This window comes from Callithrix jacchus, chromosome 19, assembly GCF_049354715.1.
Source record: "Callithrix jacchus isolate 240 chromosome 19, calJac240_pri, whole genome shotgun sequence".
NCBI lineage: Eukaryota > Metazoa > Chordata > Mammalia > Primates > Cebidae > Callithrix > Callithrix jacchus.
This window is the reverse complement of record NC_133520.1, coordinates 39552108-39573465: the sequence shown is the minus strand read 5'-3', so window position 1 is coordinate 39573465 and position 21358 is coordinate 39552108. Positions and strand designations below refer to the sequence as shown.

The window sequence follows — 21358 nt, the reverse complement described above, 5'->3', positions numbered from 1 at the left end:
AAAATTCAAATATCTGTTGAAGCAGCCTTTTTATAGCTGCTTGTAGAATATCATTGAGATGTCCCGCTTTAATAGAACGAATGATTCTTATCATTTCTGACAGGTTGTTCCCGCTGAAGGATTGGTCTCAATATTAAAGAAGAGGAATGATTCTGTAGGAGATCACCCTGCCCAAATGCAGCAGAAACCATCTAAGCGAAGAGTGAGGTTCCAAGAAATAGACGATAACTTGGATCAAGGTAAACTGCTTGGCACTGTTGGCTGAAAGGATGAGTTAGTGTATAACGTGATGTTACTAACAGGATTTGTAAGAGAATATGTCAGCCAGGCACAGTGGCTCACGCCTGTAATCCCAGCACTGTAGGAGGCTGAGGCAGTCAGATCACTTGAGGTCAGGAGTTCGAGACCAGCCTGGCCAACATGATGAAACCCTATCTTGACTAAAAATACAAAATTAGCGAGTGTGGTGGTTCGCTCCTCTGGTCCCAGCTACCCAGGAGACTGAAGCAGAACAATCACTTGAACCCAGGAGACTGAAGCAGAACAATCACTTGAACCCAGAAGGCGAAGGTTGCAGTGAGCCGAGATCGTGCCATGGCACTTCAGCCTGGGCGACAGAGTGAGACTCCGTCTCAAAAAATAAATATAAATAAATAAAAGAATATGGCAACTTAGTTGCTTTACCTTCTAAGGGAGAAAGTTACAAAATCAAACTGCCGTCTAAATCATTTCTGAATCTTTACGTGCTTGAATAAGTGATCAAGTTGCAGAATTCAACCTGTGGCCTCCCTATTCCATAGATAGTCAATGTTGAGAGCTTATTTCAGTTTCCTTCTTTAGCACTTTTTGTGTAAGTCTGCTATTTTTGTCTTTTTTTTTTTTTTTTTTTAAGACAGCCTTGCTCTGTCGCCCAGGCTGTAGTGCAGTGGCGCGATCTTCACTCACTGCAATCTCTGCCTCCCTTGCTCTGTCGCCCAGGCTGGAGCGCAGTGGCGCGATCTTGGCTCGCTGCAATCTCTGCCTCCCTTGCTCTGTCGCCCAGGCTGTAGCGCAGTGGCGCGATCTTGGCTCACTGCAATCTCTGCCTCCCTTGCTCTGTCGCCCAGGCTGTAGCGCAGTGGCGCGATCTTGACTCACTGCAATCTCTGCCTCCCTTGCTCTGTCGCCCAGGCTGGAGTGCAGTGGCACGATCTTGGCTCACTGCAATCTCTGCCTCCCAGGTTCGAGCAATTTTAGTGCCTCAGCATCCTGAGTAGCTGGGATTACAGGCGAGTACCACCACGCCCGGCTAGTTTTTTGTATTTTTAGTAGGGAGGGAGTTTCTCTATATTGGCCAGGCTGGTCTCAAACTCCTGGCCTCAAGTGATCCGCCCACCACGGCCTCCCAAAGTGGGATTACAGGCATGAGCCACCATGACTGGCTTGTCTGCTTTTCAGTAGACAATTAATACTCCTCCTTTATTGTGGAAAATATTTGTGAATATTGTCTTTGTTGATTTCCTCTTCATTCTATAGAAAAGAGTCTCTCTCAAGAGCAACAATTTAACACCATTTTTATTGTTTGACCTTTTTCTCCTGGGCCTATTATACTTAAGGCTCTGATTTGGTCTAGCATGAGGTGGTGAAGTTTGTAGCAAACAGTGCTGCCTTTTTGGTTACAGGTATGTTTATCTAAGGTGTAGGTAAGAAGAGTAAAGGGAAAGGCGACCCAGGACCTGTCAGTAGGCTTCTCATATTCACAAAACAACTGCATTGTAAAACAACAGGGTAGGTATGTAGGTATCCTTTCTAGGTGTGACATAGTGGTAATAGTAGAGGTTTCTGCATTTTTACAGTTAAAAAGCTCGTTAAGGGGCCATAAAATAATGTTCTAACCCCTGTTTTACTTCTGCACCTCAGTCTTCTCCAGATAAGGGGCTCACTTCTGTTTGCACTCATTTGACCAAGTCATTGCTCGACAGGAGCCCTGGATTTGGAACTCACAGTCTCTAGTTCACTTTGTAGCTACCTCATCTTAAACCAAGTCACTTAACTTATAGGAGACTCAGTTCCATCATCTTTAAAATAAGGAGAATAGCATCAGCCCGTCCGTCCCTGTTGGAAGGCATGTCAGATAATGTATATAAATTCATTTTGAGAGTTATAAACCTAAATGTAAATGTTGGTTGTGTTGGTTTGTTCCTAAGCTCTGTGGCTTACACGATGTTTTCAAAAACCTCACCTTCTGCCAAAATCTTCCTAGAAGGGCCAGTTCTTCCTCCTCTAAGCCATTGCTATCCACTGGAATATAATGTGAGGCACATACATGATTTTCAGTTTTGCAGTAGCCGTGTTAAAGTGAAAGGAAACAGGTGAAGCGAATTTTATTTTATTTTATTTTATTCTTTATTTTATTTTGAGATGGAGTCTCACTCTGTCACCCAGGCTGAGTGCAGTGGTGCAATCTTGGGTTGCTACAACCTCTGCCTCCTGGGTTCAAGCAATTCTTGTGTCTCAGCCTCCTGAGTAGCTGGGATTACAGGCATTCACCACCATGTCTGGCTAATTTTTGTATTTTTAGTAGAGACGGGATTTCACCATGTTGGCCAGACTGGTCTCAAACTCCTGACCTTACGTGATCCACCCACCTCAGCCTCCCAAAGTGCTGGGATCACAGGCATGAGCCACCTCACTTGGTCAGAATTTTAAGAATATGTTTTATTTAACCCAGGACATCAAAAATATCATTTCAAAATGTGATCTATATGAAAATATCACTAACGAGATATTTTACATCCTTTTTTTTCACACTGAGTCTTCAAAATCTGTGTGTGTCACCATCAGTTTGGACCAGCTGCATGTTAAGTGCCCAGCAGCCACCTGCGGCTCACACTGGACTCTGCACTGAGACAGTTCTAGTACATGTAGATAAAACAAACAGAATCAGTGTTTTAAAATATTTATGCTATTTTTAAATGTTTGGATTTGAATATATGATAATGAAGAAAAATACTTTAGCTTGTTAACATAGATAAGGTAGGGGAAGGAATCATGTTAAGAAAAGCAGGTGGCCAGGCGCGGTGGCTCAAGCCTGTAATCCCAGCACTTTGGGAGGCCAAGGCGGGTGGATCACGAGGTCAACAGATCGAGACCATCTTGGTCAACATGGTGAAACCCCGTCTCTACTAAAATTACAAAAAATTAGCTGGGCACGGTGGCGCGTGCCTGTAATCCCAGCTGCTCAGGAGGCTGAGGCAGGAGAATTGCCTGAACCCAGGAGGCGGAGACTGCGGTGAGCCGAGATCGCGCCATTGCACTCCAGACTGGGTAACAAGAGCGAAACTCCGTCTCAAAAAAAAAAAAAAAAAAAGAAAAGCATGTAAGGCCGGATGCTGTGGCTCACACCTGTAATCCCAACACTTTGGGAAGCCTCCTCCCAAGTTTTCCTCCTGGATCACTTGAGGCCAGGAGAAGGACACCAGCCTGGGCAACATGGCGAGACCCCTTCTCTACAAAAAATACAAAAATTAGCAGGGCATGGTGGTGTGTGTGCCTGTGGTCCCAGCTACTTGGGAGGCTGAGGTAGGAAGATTGCTTGAACCCGGGAGCTTGAGGCTGCAGTGAGTGTGGTTTGGTGACAGAGCACAAACCTATCTAAAAAAAAAAGTAGGCAAAAACATTGGACTGTCCAAAACAAAAAAATACAGCCTGCATAATATCCTATTTCTTCATTATGAAAGATATATTTTCATATATAGGTGTAGACTATTTTAGACCAGGTGCAGTGGCTCATGCCTGTAATCCCAGCACTTTGGGAAGCCAAGGCAGCGGGATCACCTGAGGTCAGGAGTTCAAGACCAGCCTGGCCAACATGGTGAAACCCCATCTCTACAACAAAACAAAAATTAGCTGGGCATGATGGTGGGTGTCTGTAATCCCAGCTACTCAGGAGGCTAAGGTGAGAGAATTGCTTGAACTCAGGAGGCAGAGGTTGCAGTGAGCCAAGATTGTACCATTGCACTCCAGCCTGGGCAACAAGAGCAAGACTCTGTCTCAAAAAAAAAAAAAAAAACTTCTAAAATATAAATTTCAGAGTAAACAATCATACATGTTTGATCTAGAAGGTCACACACCAAATTTAACAGTGTTTACCTCTGGGGTGGGAAGGGAATGTGATTGGGCAGGAGAAAAACAGATAGTCCCTTAGGCTTTTGGGTTTGCATTTTTGCAGGGAGAATATATTCACGTATTACTTTACAGTGTTCTAAATAAAGCATTTGGTATGTATTAGGTTCTATAAAATTTGTTTCTTATAAAAATATATGCTAATTATGAAAAAATCAGGCAGTTTGATAAAGCAAAAAATCATGAGTCTTAAATATCCTTCAATGAAAGAACATTAAATTTACTTCGTTCTATTAAATACTTACATCATATTCCATTATATAAACGTGCCATTATTGTTTGACTGTTCCATTGTAACTAGAACAACTAAGTTATTCCCAATCTTTTGTTATAACAAACTCTGCTGCAGTGAGCAAGCTTGTGTATATGATGTTTGTTGTGCACACCTGTAACCTGATTCTTACAGGTGAGTTTGCTGGGATATGTTGGAACTGTATGTCCCAGTTGGCCTGAGGCAGTCCTGGTTGGCACTTGTTGTCCCAGAATTGCTTTCAGTCAACACTGTCTTTCACTCTCAAAATTGTGCAGTCTGAGGATAAATTAATTTTAAATTTGAAGAGATACTGCCAAATTACCTTCCAAGAAGGCATCCCTGCACCTTCATCATGCTGCAGATCAGAAGACTTTTTGGTCTTTTTTAATTAAAAAAATAATAATTATGAATAGTTGTTAAGATTTTTTTCAACCAAATAATAATTGTTTTCTTCAATGTAGAAAGATGCAAAAGCAGTCCCACCCAAAGACTTTTATTGTTTAATATTAAGTTGACTTTGCTCTAAGGTAGTCCCATAATGTGAACTCCAGAGGTATTGGAATAGCAAGGCTGTAATGTGTACTGTAAAATAATGCTATTAGGGTGGGCATGGTGACTCACACCTGTAATCCTAGCACTTTGAGAGGCCAAGACGTGAAGATTACTTGGGGCCAGGAATTCAAGACCACCCTCTTCAGCATAGTGAGACCCCCCCATCTCTACCAAAAGATAAAAAATAAATAGCCAGGTGTGATGGCACAGGCCTGTAGTCCTAGCTGCTCAGGAGGCTGAGGCAGGAGGACTACTTGAGCCCAGGAGGTCGAGGCTGCAGTGAGTCAAGGTTTTGCCACTGCACTTCAGCCTGGGTGACAAAGTCAGACACTGACTCTAAAAAAAAAGACAAAAAAACCCCCAAAATTAATTAATTAGTTAATTAATTAATGCATGCTATAAGCACATCAGCTGTTTTCCTTCTTTTCGTGGAGTGATTCTATTCATTGTATAAATGAGCTTCAGCTAGTTTTAATTGTAGCACTTACAATCTCTACAACGATGAATCTTTTTGGCAATTAATAGGTAGGTCTTTGTAGAGTCTTTAGGAGCCTGAGTTTTCTGTCAATACTTCAATCCCTAGAGGACCAACATTAGAAATGTCTAGTTATCTTAATTGGTGAAAAGACAGCAGATGCTGAGATTTCCATTTTGGTGACAGCGTCCTCACTCTGTTCTGTTTGCAGATGAAGTTGGAGGTGGCTCCTGTATTTTGCTGATATTGCTGTGCATAGCAACGGTTTTCATTAGTGTTGGAGGAACTGCCTTATACTGCACTTTTGGTGACATGGAGTCACCTGTTTGTACAGACTTTGCAGACAACATGGACTTCTATTACACTAAGTTACTGCAGGGAATGGCAGAACTGAAACACTGGATCTACCTCTCCTAGCAGCATTCCAGAGACAGACATGCTGGCAGTGAGAATGAAAGATGTGAAACTTTCTCAAAGGTTTTTATTTCAGGAGTTCTGTAACATTCCCCCTTCCCCTCTGTTAGAAACCAAGGACATCAGAAATAGCAACTTTAAGTGGCAATCCAGAGGAACTCTGTTAGAATCATCCACATAATGAGGCCAATATCGCTCTAAGCATTGTGGGTGGAAGGAATGATCTTGGGAGAGCATACCCATCTCCTCCTCACTGCCTCCTAATGTAATGAGGTACCCTGAGCAGAATTAAACAGGGTAGTCTGGGAACCACACAGTTTTTAGCTGCCTTGTCAAGCTAATGGTTAAAGAACACTTTGGTTTACACTGTTGGTTCATAGAAATTGCCGTCCGCAATCACGCAATCAGCTTGTGTGTAATCAAAAGGAGTTACCTTAGAGTTTCAGTGTTGTTTTTAGTTAACCTTGGGAGCTGTGTAATTTAGGCATTGCGCATTACTTCAGTTGTGTTCTCCACTTACGAAATGATTGTGTGTGTGTGCACATGTGTGCGTGTGTGCGCAAGTGGTTCAGGCAGTCATCATAAGCAAATACCCAACATAGAATAGCAAAGATTATCTTTATTCTTTTAACTTGATGATGATGTGCAGGCACAAATCTTTGAAGAAGGCTCAACTGTGGAATAGATAAATGATAGAAATCTTGACCTGAAATGAGAAACTGTGACATATCTGTGTCAATTAACTTGATTAACTACCCAGAAATTAATCACAGGCCTAGAGACAAAATAAAAAGCCCCCTGAGTCTCAGGCAACAGTTTCGTCAAGGATTCAAAGCTTCCTCAAATGATAAATGCTGGACTTGATTCAGCAAACGCTTATACCTATTATGTTCTGAGATCCTGAGAAGCAGAATGGAAACATAAGTAAGATACAGTTCCTGCTGTAGGTGTTTTAATCCTGATCTTATGCAGAGTAAACCAATACTTCGGTGAGCGAAATCACCGTGTAGCATTCAGTACTCACAGATCATGCATTCAGATGCTTGCGTCTGTTCTTACCGTGGGCTTGATCTAGGTCCTGTTGTAAGGTCCATACATAAAAATTCAGTCAAACCTTCTGTAGACAGATGTCTGATTTTCCCTTAAACCTGTCTGTTAGGGACCTTTCCTTACCTAGGGTGTGGTGGTCTGACATTTAGGAAGCCTTGCTTTGACTCTATTAGGCAGCATTAAAAACAAAAACAAAAAAACAAACATGAATTCTAGTTTTTTAGCAAGTGATCATTGTTTCCTGTTTTTCTGTTAGGATCATTTGAAAGAAAAAGGGAGAACTTACTTTCTAGTTGTTACTGGCTGGCACAGTCCCTCCCTTTGTGTTTCTGCTTATTTATTTAGATTATGTGAATTTTAAAGGGCTTTGTATGTAAGTTGAAAATGTGTTACTGCGCATGCATTTGGCTGTCCCAATCCTGGATATTTAATTACTGTGCACTTGGTGTTTCGATTTTCTACCATTTCACTTCAGCGTGTTTTTACACTTGCTTCTTTTAAATTGATGTTTCATTTTCACTTTTCATACTGTTTGACTTGTCTCTATCATGTCACCATAAACGGTAATATTTTCAAGGGTTATAGATCAAAGATATTTATTTAGAAATGTACAAGATACTGAAATTTAGATTCCTTATACTTAAGGCTGATTTTATTAGAAGATTATTTTAATGTTCTATTATAAATTTTAAGAATTTGTATTCAAATTGTATGTAAAATATGTAAAATGTCGACGGCACTATATTAAGTGGTTCTATAAAAAGCTGTTCACAAGTTCTACTGTGACGGTCGTTCTCATCATAGACAAACCTCTTCTGTTTCATCCTCAATTTCTAGTTACAGATACTTGGTGATGCTTATTTTTGCCAATTTTATGTCAAAATAAGTTGAAACTTCCCTCCTGTTCACCTCTTGGGTCACTATCCTGTATAACCTCTGGTGTGATATTTACCCAGGGGCAGCCAGAGCCACTTCTGAAACCCAAGATCTCCTGGGGACCTTCACACCACTGAGATTAAAGCGTTGAGATCGTACCTCGATAATCAGGGACCCAGTTGTGTCTCAGAGAAACTATAGGTGTCCTCACCACTTCCCAGGGAGGGGGAGGTGACCTCGGGAGCAGACTGATGTTTTGACTTAAAATAGGCATGAAATTGCAACTAGAAAAATTAGGGCAATTTAAAAAAAAATGTAATAGTCACTTATTGCATGAACTGGAGTAACTCTACCTGGTGGTGAAAGGATTGTTATTTCACACATAAAACATTCATCCAGTTTTACTAAAATGTAATTTCTTCTGTCATTTGAAAGTACTGACAACTATTTGTTACTAATCTTGCATAAGAACTGTATTTGAGGGCATCAAATCAAGCTTGTAACTTAAAATCTATACCAACAAAGTGTCTCAGAGAGTTTATTTGAACCCCTAGGTGCTTTAAAGTGAAAGTGTAATTTGAGACATTGGTCTGGCCCTACAAGTAGACAGTCATCTGTTTGGGGAGACCAATAGGTCCTTAAGTAAAGACTCTTCTGCTTTAAAATACCTCCCCCGTCTGCCTGACACAGTAGCTGAAAATCATTCTACAAATTCATTCTTTTAGATTTCAAAATAAAAATGTTATGGAAGATTTGAAGGGGGCCTTATTTTTTGTTTTTGTTTTTTTGAGACAGAGTCTTGCACTGTCATCCAGGTTGGAGCACAGTGGCGTGATCTCTGCTCACTGCAACCTCCACCTTGCAGATTCAAGTGATTCTCATGCCTCAGCCTCCCAAGTAGCCAGGATTACAGACGTGTGCCACCATGCCCGGCTAATTTTTGTACTTTTAGTAGAAATGGAGTTTCACCATGTTGATGAGGCTAGTCTCAACTCCCAGCCTCAGGTGATCCACCCACCTTGGCCTCCCAAAGTGCTGGGATTACAGGCATGAGCCACTGCGCCCGGCCCAAGGGACTTATTTTGAAGGACATGTGTGAATTGGGTTTTGCTGGAGTGGCAGGAGGATATGGGGAAGGAGTGGTAGGGATGGAGAAAGGTGGGAAGGATGAAGAAATCCTTTATTAACCTGTTTTGCTAAAGGTGGCCTTGAGGCATTTACTTCCAGTCCAAAGAGAGGCTGAATTGTTATCTTTCTGCCCACATGATCTGCAATAACTCTGTCCATTTCTCTGGGCTCACTGTTGTATACGATTTTGTGCAGGGTGTGTCGTGTTTTTACATTTTCTTCATTTGATGCTGAGGTTAGTAAACACACGGCCCTCAAGTCCAGTCTAGTGTGTACTCTGTCATGTTGCCTCCATCTTCACAAAGAGGAAGAGTGATTCTAGTGTTTATGGTACAAATTCTAGTGCCATCTGCTGTTTTAACTCCAGTTGAGCCTCATGTCCTAACCCTACATAAGCTACAATGAGTTAAAAATGTCCTTAAGGAATTCTGTTACTATTTAAATCTCCCTGACTTTAGGCTACTGAGAGAAAAGGTATGGTAACCTATAGGCATCTCTTCCCTTCTCCCTGGTCAAAGAGTTCCTCCTAAACTCACCTTTTTGTCTGTTACCCTGAGGTCAGTGCAGAACCATGAGCAGCAGTGTCGATCACTGTCCTTACCTTGGCAAGCAAGGTAAAGAATGCCTGCAGTGTGCCCAGCACTGAGCTGGGTGGTGCTGGGGCTCCAGAAACAAGAAATGGTTCCAGCTTCAGGGATTAGCGTCTGCTGAGGGAAACGTATTTGTGCAGAGGGGATAAGAATGAAGAACCTGGGAACATGCTACTCACGGCGGTGGAAACTTGAGCTTTCCTAGTGTGTGTCAAGCATCACAGCCAATATCTAGTAATTATTATGTAGTAATTATTGCTTTTCACTTCTAGTTAGCACATGTGACCTGAATGGCTGGCAGGTTTTCCGGCAGTGGAAAGCTTCTCTGCGAGAGCCTTCCTCAGAATTGAAAAGCTGAATTTCCCTGAATTGAAAACCTTCTCACAAGGAAAACTCCAGTCCCAGAAGGCATCACTAGTAAATTCTGTCAGTCATTTAAGTAAGAAATAATACCAATCCTACAGAATATTCTTTTAGAAAAAGAGAATATTAGCAGTTACTTTATGAGACTAATACCAAAATGCGATGGAGACAGTAAGGAAAAGCCTAACACCAGCATCATGCATGAACCTAAATACAGAAGTCCTTAGCAAAATAGTACACCAAGCCCGAAAGTATACAAAAGGGAAATGCACTGTCATGACCCAGTGACATCTAACCAGGGATACAATGTTGGCTTCACATTCAAAAATCACTCTATGTAATTTCTTCACCATCTTAACACACTAAAAGAAAAACCATATGATCACATCAAAAAGCACGTTAAATCCATACACCATTTATGATGAAAAACTCAGCAAAGTAGAACTCTAAGTGAACTTCCTCAGTTTGATAATGGGCATTTGTGAAAACTCACAGCTAATATTAGATACTTAATGGAGAAAGACCAAACACTCTTCTTCCTATGATCGGGAAGAAAGGCACTTTTTTTTTTTTGAGACAGAGTCTCACTCTGTTGCCCAGGCTCATGTGCAGTGGTACAATCTTGGCTCACTGCAACCTCCGCCTCCCGGGTTCGAGCGATTCTCCTGCCTCAGCCTCCCAAGCGGCTGGTACTACAGGTGCCCGCTAGGACGCCTGGCTAATTTTTGTATTTTTAGTAGACATGGGGTTTCACTATGTTGGCCAGGCTGGTCTTGAACTCCTGACTTTGTGATCCACCAGCCTCAGCCTCCCAAAGTGCTGGGATTACAGGTATGAGCCCCTGTGTCCAGTGGAAAGGGCATTTCTATTCAGGATTGTACTGGGGGTCCTACAGCAAGAAAAAGAAATAAAAGCCACTCCAATTGGAAAAAAATAAAACTTTTTGCAAATGTCTTGTTTATAAAAAAAGAATTCGAAGGAATCTACAGAATGCTACTGGAATTAGCGAATTTAGCAAGGTTGCAGGATACAAGGTCAATATACGAAAAATAGATTTGTGAAAACTAGCAATGGATAATTGGAAAATGAAATTTAAATTCATGAACAAATGAAATTTATTTCACTTATAATACCTTACAAATTAGAATGCTTATACATTTAACAAAATCTGTGCAAACCTGTACACTGGTCTATAAAATATTAGAAACAGACAGCAAAGTAACTGAGAGATATAGTCTGTTCATGGGTTGGAAGATGGAATATTAAGATGTTAGTTCTCCCCTAATTGATCCATAGATCTAACACAATTCCAATCATAATTTCAGTACTTTTTAAAAACAAATTGACAGGTTCTGTTCCCAGCAACTCTGGAGGCTAAGGCAAGAGTATCGCTTGAGCTCAGGCGTTCGAGACTGGTCTACGCTACATAGCGAGGTTCTGTCTAAAAAACACAGAGAGAACTAATTAACAAGTTAAAAATTTTAAATGTGTGTGGAGATGCACGTGACCTAGAAGGTAGCCAGTGAGATTGTTAGAACAAAACTGGAGGACTTACACTTCTGATTTTAAGACTAAATTAGTGCCACAGGCCAAGTATGGTGGCTCACGCTTGTAATCCCAGCACTTTGGGAGGCTGTGGCAGGAAGATCACAGGAGTTCAAAGTTACGGTGAGCTGTGCTTGTCCCACTGCACTCCAGCCTGGGTGACAGAAAGAGATCCTGTCTCAAACAAAAGGAGACATTGAATCACCAATAATTGGTTGAGACACTGCAATGTTTCTCAATTTTCAATAAAAACAAATTTGAGTCAACGCTGTTAGAGAAATTATCTTTTCATTACCCCAGTAGAGAGTGATATTGTATAATCATTGTCTTATGAAAAAGTGATCAGAGTATGCAGCCAAAAAATGCGTCATAGAGCTCTATAACTATTGATAGGAAGTCATTTTTATAGAATTTTGTGATATTTATGGTTTTTTTTCAGCTTTTAGAAAATTATAATTTGAGGTCAGGTGTGATGGCTCACACTTGCAATTCTAGCACTTTGGGAGGCTGAGGCTGGAGGATCACTTGAGTCCACAAATCCAGTGAGCTATGATCATACCACTGCACTCCAGCCTGTAACAATGAGACCCAGTCTCTTTTTTTTTTTTTTTTTTTCTGAGATGTAGTTTCACTCTTATTGCCCGGGTTGGAGTACAATGATACGATTTTGGCAACCTCTGCCTCCTGGGTTCAAGCAGTTCTCCTGCCTCAGCCTCCCAAGTAGCTGGCATTACTGGCATGCGCCACCACACCCGTCTAATTTTGTATTTTCAGTAGAGACAGGGTTTCTCCATTTTGGTCAGGCTGGTCTTGAACCTGGACCTCAGATGATCTGCCCACCTCGGCCTCCCAAAGTGCCGGGATTACAGGCATAAGCCACCACGCCTGGCAAGAATCTGTCTCAAAAGAAAAGGAAAGAAAAAAGAGAAGAAATAACACAATTATCTCAATAGATACAGAAAAGGCCTTTAACATCCTTCCATGATTAAAAACAAAACTCTCAATAAAATAGCAATAGAAGAATTTCCTCAACGTAATAAAAGGCGTTTACGACAGACCTGCAGCTAACGTCATAGTGGTAAGGAACTGAAAGCTTCACCCTTAAATCAGGAACAAGACAAGGATGCTTACCTTCCCACTGCTACTCAGTGCAGTACTGGAATTTCTAACCAGAGAAATCAGACAAGAAAAGCATGAAAGGCATCTGCTGTCATTTTAACGTGTCCCCCAAAAGGCTTGTGTTAGAAATTTCATCTCCAGTGCAGTGGTGTTGGGAGGTGTTTAGGTCGTAAGGGCTCCACCTTCATGAATGAATTAATGCCAAGTATAAAAGGTCTGGAGTTGGCCGGGCGCGGTGGCTCAAGCCTGTAATCCCAGCACTTTGGGAGGCCGAGGCAGGTGGATCACGCGGTCAAGATATCGAGACCATCCTGGTCAACATGGTGAAACCCCGTCTCTACTAAAGATACAAAAAATTAGCTGGGTGTGGTGGCGTGTGCCTGTAATCCCAGCTACTCAGGAGGCTGAGGCAGGAGAATTGCCTGAACCCAGGAGGCGGAGGTTACGGTGAGCCGAGATTGCGCCATTGCACTCCAGCCTGGGTAACAAGAGCGAAACTCCGTCTCAAAAAAAAAAAAAGGTCTGGAGTCTGCAAAATTGAGCTCCTGCTCTCTCTCACCTTTTCTTTGCCCTTCTACCATGGGATGATGCAGGAAGAAGCCAGACACCAGCCCCTCAATCTTGGACTTCTCAGGCTCCAGAACTATCAGCCAATAAATTTGTGTTCATTGTAAAATGCCCAGTTTTTGGTATTCTGTGACAGCAGCACAAAACAGACTAAGACAGCATCCAGATTGGAGAAAAAGAAGTAACACTCTTCACAGATGACATGTTCTTATATGGAGAAAGACCCAAAAATTCATAAGAAAGCTACTCTAGCTGGTAAACGAATTCAGCAGAGTCGCAGGGCACAAGATAAATACACAAAAACCAGTTGTTTCTATATACCAGCAATTAATTCCAAAAGGACGTTAAGAAGTCAGTTCCATGGGGAGGGATAGCCTGGGGAGAAATGCCAAATGTGGGTGAAGGGGAGGAAGGCAGCAAAACACACTGCCATGTGAATACCTATTCAACTATATTGCATGTTCTGCACATGTACCCCAAAACCTAAAATGCAATAAAAAAAATAATAATAATAATTAAATGACAAAAAAAAAGTCAGTTCCAATTACCATAGCATCTAAAAGAATAAGATACCTAGGAATAGATGTAGCCAAGCAAGTGAAAGACTTGTACATTAAAAACTAGATCTTATTGCAAAAAGAAAACACACAAAAAAAAACCTACAAAACTTTTGTCAGCAGATGATGTGATATCTTGGTTCTTGTCTTCTTGGTTTACAAGAATTTAGGCCAGGCTCAATGGCTCACACCTGTAATCCCAACACTTTGAGAGGCCAAGGCGGGCGGATAACAAGGTCAGGAGTTCAAGACCAGCCTGGCCAACATGGTGAAACCCTGGTTCTACTAAAAATACAAAAATTAGCTGGGTGTGGTGGTGGGTGCCTGTAATCCCAGCTACTCAGGAGGTTGAGGCAGGAGAATTGCTTGAACCCAAGAGGTGGAGGTTGCAGTGACCTGAGATTGTGCCATTGCACTCCAGCCCGGGGAACTGAACAAGATTCCGACTCAAAAAAAAAAAAAAAAATTTTAAACAAGAGACACACAGCAAAAGAAGTGCAGCATAGAGCAATGTATTGCCAAAAAAAAAAAAGATATTTTGAAAGTTAGGTGCAGAACAGACAGTTCCCCCTGAGAGAGAGAAAAGTCAGGGTGAGCTGCTCCTAGGGCAAGATGGCAAAGTCTGGCACTAGGGAGGCTCCCTTTGTGAGTGTTACGTGATTATTCGTAAGGAGATGGGAAGGTGTTGGTAGTAACCACATTCTGGGTGGCATTCTGGGTGCACGGGCACAGTAGCTGCACATGCTTGTTCATACATTGCATGTCTCAGCATCTTAAATCTCTACTCAGGGGTGTGTATTTTACTATTATAATGGGCAAAGCATCAGGTTGAGGACAGGCGAAATGAAAACACACTTGCCTTCTAGAAGGGAAAGTCCCTGCTGAAGATAGCTTTGCCTGTATGAGCTCAGTTGCAAGGTGAATGCTGAGGCTTATTGTATTGATTGTACAGTCGCCAGGGTTGTTGCGTCCCAAGAACATGGTCACTTCCTTGACTACCTATCCTGCCTCACTTTGATGAAAGAAGACTTGAATAAACAGAAAGCTAACCCATGTTTATGTACAGAAAGACGATATTGTTAAGATGTCAGTACCATCCAAAGCAATCTATAGATTTAATCCCTGTCAAAATTCCAATAGCCTTTTACTGCAAGAATGGAAAAGTCAATTTTCAAATGTATAGGGCGTTACAAGAGGACCCAAATAGCCAAAACCACCTTGAAAAAGTTGGGGCCGGGCGCGGTGGCTCACGCCTGTAATCCCAGCACTTTGGGAGGCCGAGGCGGGTGGATCACGAGGTCAACACATCGAGACCATCCTGGTCAACATGGTGAAACCCCATCTCTACTAAAAATACAAAAATTAGCTGGGCATGGTGGCGCGTGCCTGTAGTCCCAGCTACTCAGGAGGCTGAGGCAGGAGAATTGCCTGAACCCAGGAGACGGAGGTTGCGGTGAGCCGAGATCGCACCATTGCACTCCAGCCTGGGTAACGAGCAAAACTCCGTCTCAGAAAAAAAAAAAAGAAAAAGTTGGAGGACTCACACTTCCCAATTTCAAAACTTTCTGCCGAGACACAGTAGCCAGATCAGTGTGGTACTGATATCAGGATAGACATGTAGGACAAGGGAATGGAGTTGACACTCCAGAAATAAACCCACACACTTTTGGCTAGTTTATTTTTTGTGGATGTGTCAAGTCTGATCGATGACCTAACTATAGGCTAAATCCACAAAACTCTGAAGAAAACATAAAAATAAATCTCCATAAATGTGGATTTGGCAGTGGATTCTTAAATATGACACCAAAAGCGTTAATAAAAACACATAGGTAAATTACGTGTCATCACAGTTTTTTTAAATGGTGCATTAAAGAACATTATCAAGAAAACAACCCAGAGAACAGGATGAGGATTTGCAAATCACATAATAATGAGGCTTATGAAGAACCGAGTCGACAAAAAGACACATACACAGAGTCATGCGGAGTATACGAAGAGCTCAGTCAATAAAAGAAATAACGAGAAAGGACTTTACACACATTTATTCCGAGGAGATACACAAGGGCCGATAACACTTGAAAAGGTGGTCGGCATCGTTGGTCATCAGGAAAACGCAAATGTAAACCGCAATGAGAATAATGAAACGGTACGTGTGACAGCATGAATGAATCTTGAAAACATGTCATGCTAACTGAAATACGCCAGATACAAATATCGTGTGATTTAACTTACAGGAATTTCTATGCTGGGCAAAATCAAAGAAACAAAACGTAAATTAAAGGTCACCAGAGGCTGGAGGAACAAGGAAATGGAGACTTACCACCTTGTCATAGTGTTTCAGTTTGGGATGGTAAAGCATTTTAGAAAATATGGCTGGACATGGTGGCTCATGCCTGTAATCCCAGCACTTTGGGAGGCCGAGGCAGGCAAATCACCTGAGGTTGGGAGTTGGAGACCAGCCTGACCAACATGGAGAAATCCTGTCTCTACTAAAAACACAAAATTAGCCGGGCGTGGTGGCTCACACCCGTAATCCCAGTTACTCGGGAGGCTGAGGCAGGAGAATGACTTGAACCCAGGCGGCAGAGGTTGCAGTGAACCGATATTGAGCCATTGAACTCCAGCCTGCCAGAGGGAAACTCCATCTCAAAAAAAATTTAGAAACTAGATGGTGGTGATTGAGGGTGTGTGAATATACTTAATGCCACTGAGTTGTACACTTAAAAATGGTTAAAATGGCAAATTTGATGTTATGTCTATTTTAACACACACAGAGACTGACACTACCAAGTGTTGGTGAGGATATGGAACAATCGAATTATCATAGACAACTAGTGGGAATGTGAGATTAGACACCCACTTTGGAAAACAATTTGGCAGTTTCTTTTTTTTTTTTTTTTGAGACAGAGTCTCACTCTGTCTCCCAGGCTGGAGTGCAGTGGCACTATCTCAGCTTACTGCAACCTCCGCCTCCTGGGTTCAAGTGATTCTTCCTGCCTCAGTCTCCTGAGTGGCTGGGATTACAGGTGCCCGCCCCCATGCCTGGCTAATTTTTTATATTTTAGTAGAGATGGCATTTTGCCATGCTGGCCAGACTGGTCTCAAACTCCCGACCTTGGGTGATTTGCCTGCCTCGGCCTCCTAAAGTGCTGGGATCACAGGCGTGAGCCACCATGCCCAGCCTACAGTTTCCTATAAAGCTAAATATGCATCTGTCGCATGACCCAGCAATTCCGCAGCTAGGTTTTTACCTAAGAGAGATGACAACGTGTCCACACAAATGTTCACAGCAGCTTTATCCATAATAGCCAAGACATGGAAACACTCCAATATCCATCACCAATACAACAGAGTACTTACTCAGCAATAAAAAGAGAACAATCTGTGGATACGTAAGTGACATGGAGGGATTTCAGAGTGAAGATTCTGGGTGAAAGAAGCCACAAACAACAGAGGATGCATCACATGTGTCCATTTATCTAAAGTTTCAGGAAATGCAGACTCATCCATAGCCACAAACAGATCAGTGTTTTTCCGAGGGGAGAAGGATGGAGGGAGGATGAATATACATCCTTCAAAACTCACTGAGTTACATGCATACTTTACTTTTTCTTCTTTTTTTTCAGAGTCACTTGGATTCGGAGATTTGGATACTTTAAATGAATGCAGTTGTATACATAAGTCATACCTCAATAAAGTTGTTAAAAGTATGTTTAGACCAGGCGCAGTGGCCCACACCTGTAATCTCAGCACTTTGGGAGGCCGAGGCAGGTGGATCATCTGAGATCAGGAGTTCAAGACCAGCCTGACCAATATGGTGAAACCCTGTCTCTACTAAAAATACAAAAAAAATTGACATGGTGGTGCATGCCGGTAATCCCAGTTACTTGGGAGGCTGAGGCAGGAGAATCACTTAAACCCAGGAGGCAGAGGTTGCAGTGAGCCGAGATCATGTCGTTGCACTCCAGCCTGGGCAACAAGAACGAAACTCTCTTTCTCTCTCTCTAAATATTTATATTATATATATATATACACATAATATATATAATATATAAATATATATATTATATATACACATAATATATATAATATATAAAAATATTTATTATATATAATATATAAATATATATTTGTTATATATACACATTATATATATTTATATATTCATATATATATTATATATTCATATATATTATATATTATTTTAATATAAATATAAATATATATTTATATACTCAATATATATTTATATTTATATTATATAATATATTAATATATTATATATGAATATAAATATATAATATATATTTATATTTATATTATATATAATATATATTAATATATTATATATGAATATAAATATATAATACATATTGTATATTTATAATAAATTTATAAATATATTATGAATTTATGATGAATATATTTTTTATAAATATATATAATAAATTATAATAAAATATATATATATTTATATGTATAAAACTATATAGGGTTTTATATATAAATACAAAATATATTTTTATATATATGATTATATATATATAAAATCTCTCTCCTTTCCCATTATTAGATATATATATCATATATAATCTAGTATATAATATATATATATATAAAATCAGTCTCCAAAGACACATATATATATATATACATTTGGAATATATATATGTTCAGTTTGTAGCCTTATGGGATCTCACAGTAATATGATGGGCAAGGGAACCCTGAGTATACAACAAAATACCTTATTTCCTTTCACCGTTTTTGCTTGGTTGGGTTGACAATATTCCGGTGACCTCCAACCAGCAGCCCTCCTTTGTGGAGGTTCACTAACTACTCAGCTGCTTGCACAGTGTAAGATCGTCTTGTTTTTATGTATTTCAGTCTTCATTCTCTTCATTGCTTTTAGAACGCTCCAGTTTCTTCTGAGATGTTGATTTAAAACTATGCTTTTTTTCTACTTGTTGTGGCAGTCCAAATTCCAAATCCAATCTAATTATAGATAGTCTGTAAGGACAACCTGATCTCCCTCTGGCCGGAATGCATTGATCAAAAGTGAGGTTTCCTGATTTTATTGCTTTTCTTAATTGCCTTAGATCAAGGGTCAGGAAGGACACAGGCACTTAGGGAGCAGAGGCAGCTGACATCATTCATCAGAATGACGACAGCCCATAAATGGCTGCTGCTTATTTTCCAAGTGCAAGGTTGGGGGTTGGCAAAATCTGTACTAAACAAAGAGGAAAATCTTGGCCTAAGCTTGCAGTCTGCATAGGAACCTGGTCCTAAAGAGACTGTAAATGTAAATCATCTTCCTCCCACCTCTCCTCCCCACCTTCCTCCTACCATTTATGTATTTATTTATTCTTAAGTGGGAAAACCTAAATGACTGGGATAGGCACAGTAGTTTAGTCAGCTCTGGAGAGGAGACTTTTGGCATACACCATAGTTTTGCAGTACGTAAGAGCCGGAGCGGGGAAGCAGTCCATGCGGTTGGGGTCTTGACGCATGAGATCACATTAACTAGGGTGTAGCCTCCTCTCTGGACTTCAGTTTCCTCATCTGTACAATTTCTAAGGTAACTTCAAACTTGAAAATCCTCTTATTCTTTGAATGTCCAGAAGTGTTCTACTTTCCACCACTGAGAGAAGACAGCTTGAATGTCTGCACTTGCTGGGTGCCTCTGATCGCTGGCGTGGGATCTTTGGAGTTCTTTGAAGCTGTACATGGAGGTCGGAGGTGGAATATGAAATGATCTGTAGAGTTTGAAGCACTCACTGTGCCCGCAGCCCCCTTCTAAAGAGCCTGCCACAGAAAGCACCTTCTCAGTAAGGTTTGATGCTTCTTATTACATTATCCTGCAGACCTAGTCATGGGTGATTAGATGAGGGCCCTGGTGCCTTTGCCCAGTGCTCGCCTTGAAGCTTGAACCTGAAGAAGGAGTGCCTTGGATGAGATCAGATTCTGCAGGGGAGGTTTTGTCTCCAGGACGACAGAATCAGGAAGTTTTGTGGAGAGTGTCTGCCCAAGCCGGTCATTTCTCAGATGACTTCAGTTTGGGGCCCGGAGTCTGTATCCAGCCCCGTCAGTCGGAAGGAGCAGACGCTCGAGCTGTTGTCAGGGAAAGAGCATAAGGCTGAAGAGTCCAGAAGCAGCAGAACCACTAGACAGCCAGAAAGGCTTGCTCTTGAGAGTCACCAGGAGCTATGACCCAAAAACATTCCCGCTCTGGAAGACCTGGCCCTGGGGGAATGACACCCCTTATTATAAGCGCTCCTCACACAAGGGGGTCTGGGAAAGTCTATTTCCTGGCAACTGAGACCAGTGGCAGTACAGATCTCGTGTGGAAGCCTCGTCCGGCCCTTGAAAGTTGTGTTATTTGGGAATTACTAGGCGGCGTTATTGCTCTGTTGTATCAGAGCTGAAGCTGGGCTCTGAGGAGTCTCAGTGACTTCGTGAGACTAACACAGCTGATGACGGATTTTCCACGGCTAATTTGAGGAGTTGAACATCACTTTAGGGCATTTCTCCTGTGGTTACCGCTGCATTCTTCTACCGCTCGCTTGTGGCCTACAACTTTGTACCTTGGATCACTGTTTGTTTGTTTTCTTTTCTTTTTTTTGAGATGGAGTTTCACTCTTGTTACCCAGGCTGGAGTGCAACGGCGCAATCTCGGCTCACCGCACCCTCCGCCTCCTGGGTTCAGGCAGTTCTCCTGCCTCAGCCTCCCGAGTAGCTGGGATTACAGGCACGCGCCACGATGCCCAGCTAATTTTTTGTATTTTTAGTAGAGATGGGGTTTCACCATGTTAACCAGGATGGTCTCGATCTCTTGACCTCGTGATCCACCCACCCCGGCCTCCCAAAGTGCTGGGATTACAGGCTTGAGCCACCGTGCCCGGCCCAGTTTGTTTTCTTTTGAGATGGAGTCTTGCTTTTGTTGCCCAGGCTGGAGTGCAGTGTCTCGATCTTGGCTTACCGCAACCTCCGCCTCCTGGGTTCAAGTGATTATCCTGCCTCAGCCTCCCAAGTAGGTAGGATTACAGGCATGCGCCACCACACTCGGGGACAGGGTTCCTCCATGTTGGTCAGGTTGGTCTTGAACCCCTGACCTCAGGTGATCCTCCCGCCTCGGCCTCCCAGAGTGCTGGGATTATAGGTGTGAGCCACTGTGCCTGGCTTGGGTCACTGTTACTCTGGGTCTTACATGTGGAAAAACACAACACAGGCAGTTCCTCTGCATCTGCAAGCCACGGGCAGTGAGGCAGTGAGCTTGGAGCTGTCCTGTCTTTGTGTGAGTTTCTCCAGGGCGTCCTGGTAAGAAGGCAGAGGGCTTCCCTGGCAGACCTCTGTCTGTGCTGTGCCTAGGGAGGGCTGCCAGATATAAAACCCAGGACGCTCAGCTATTGCATGAGACTTGCTTGTACTGAAAATCATTTGTTTATCTTAAATTCAGGCTTAATTGGGCAACTTCTATTTTTTGTCTGCTACGTCTGGCAATTCTATCAGTGCCATGCTGTATTATAGACGCTGAAGACCACAGGAGACAGGGTCACCAGGGCCAGAGTAGCAGAGGGGATCGGTCCCCAGAAGCAGCTTTCAGCCCCTGTCGTCACATTTCCTAAGCATCGCAGGGTCTTGAGTCTGCAAACAGACGACATGGTGTCGGCCCAGCCGTGAGAGCAGTGTGTCTGCAAGGAGGCACTGT

General features: G+C 42.0%; 1 protein-coding gene across 12 annotated transcripts in view; it reads left to right on the top strand.

Moving 5' to 3' along the window:
• The window catches only part of CNST (consortin, connexin sorting protein), a 103365-nt gene extending 85838 nt beyond the window's left edge, over positions 1-17527 (top strand). For 10 of the 12 annotated variants that reach the window (XM_035281123.3, XM_078357176.1, XM_008985688.4 and 7 more), the window contains 2 exons: positions 104-239; positions 5656-8308. In XM_035281123.3, coding sequence (XP_035137014.1) covers positions 104-239; positions 5656-5861 — 342 coding nt within the window. In that variant the 3' untranslated portion in view covers positions 5862-8308. Of the gene's footprint in view, positions 1-103; positions 240-5655; positions 8309-17279 lie in introns of those variants that run through there. The other 2 variants (XM_078357173.1, XM_054248219.2) reach the window with 2 other exon arrangements.
• Positions 17528-21358: the final 3831 nt, after the last annotated feature.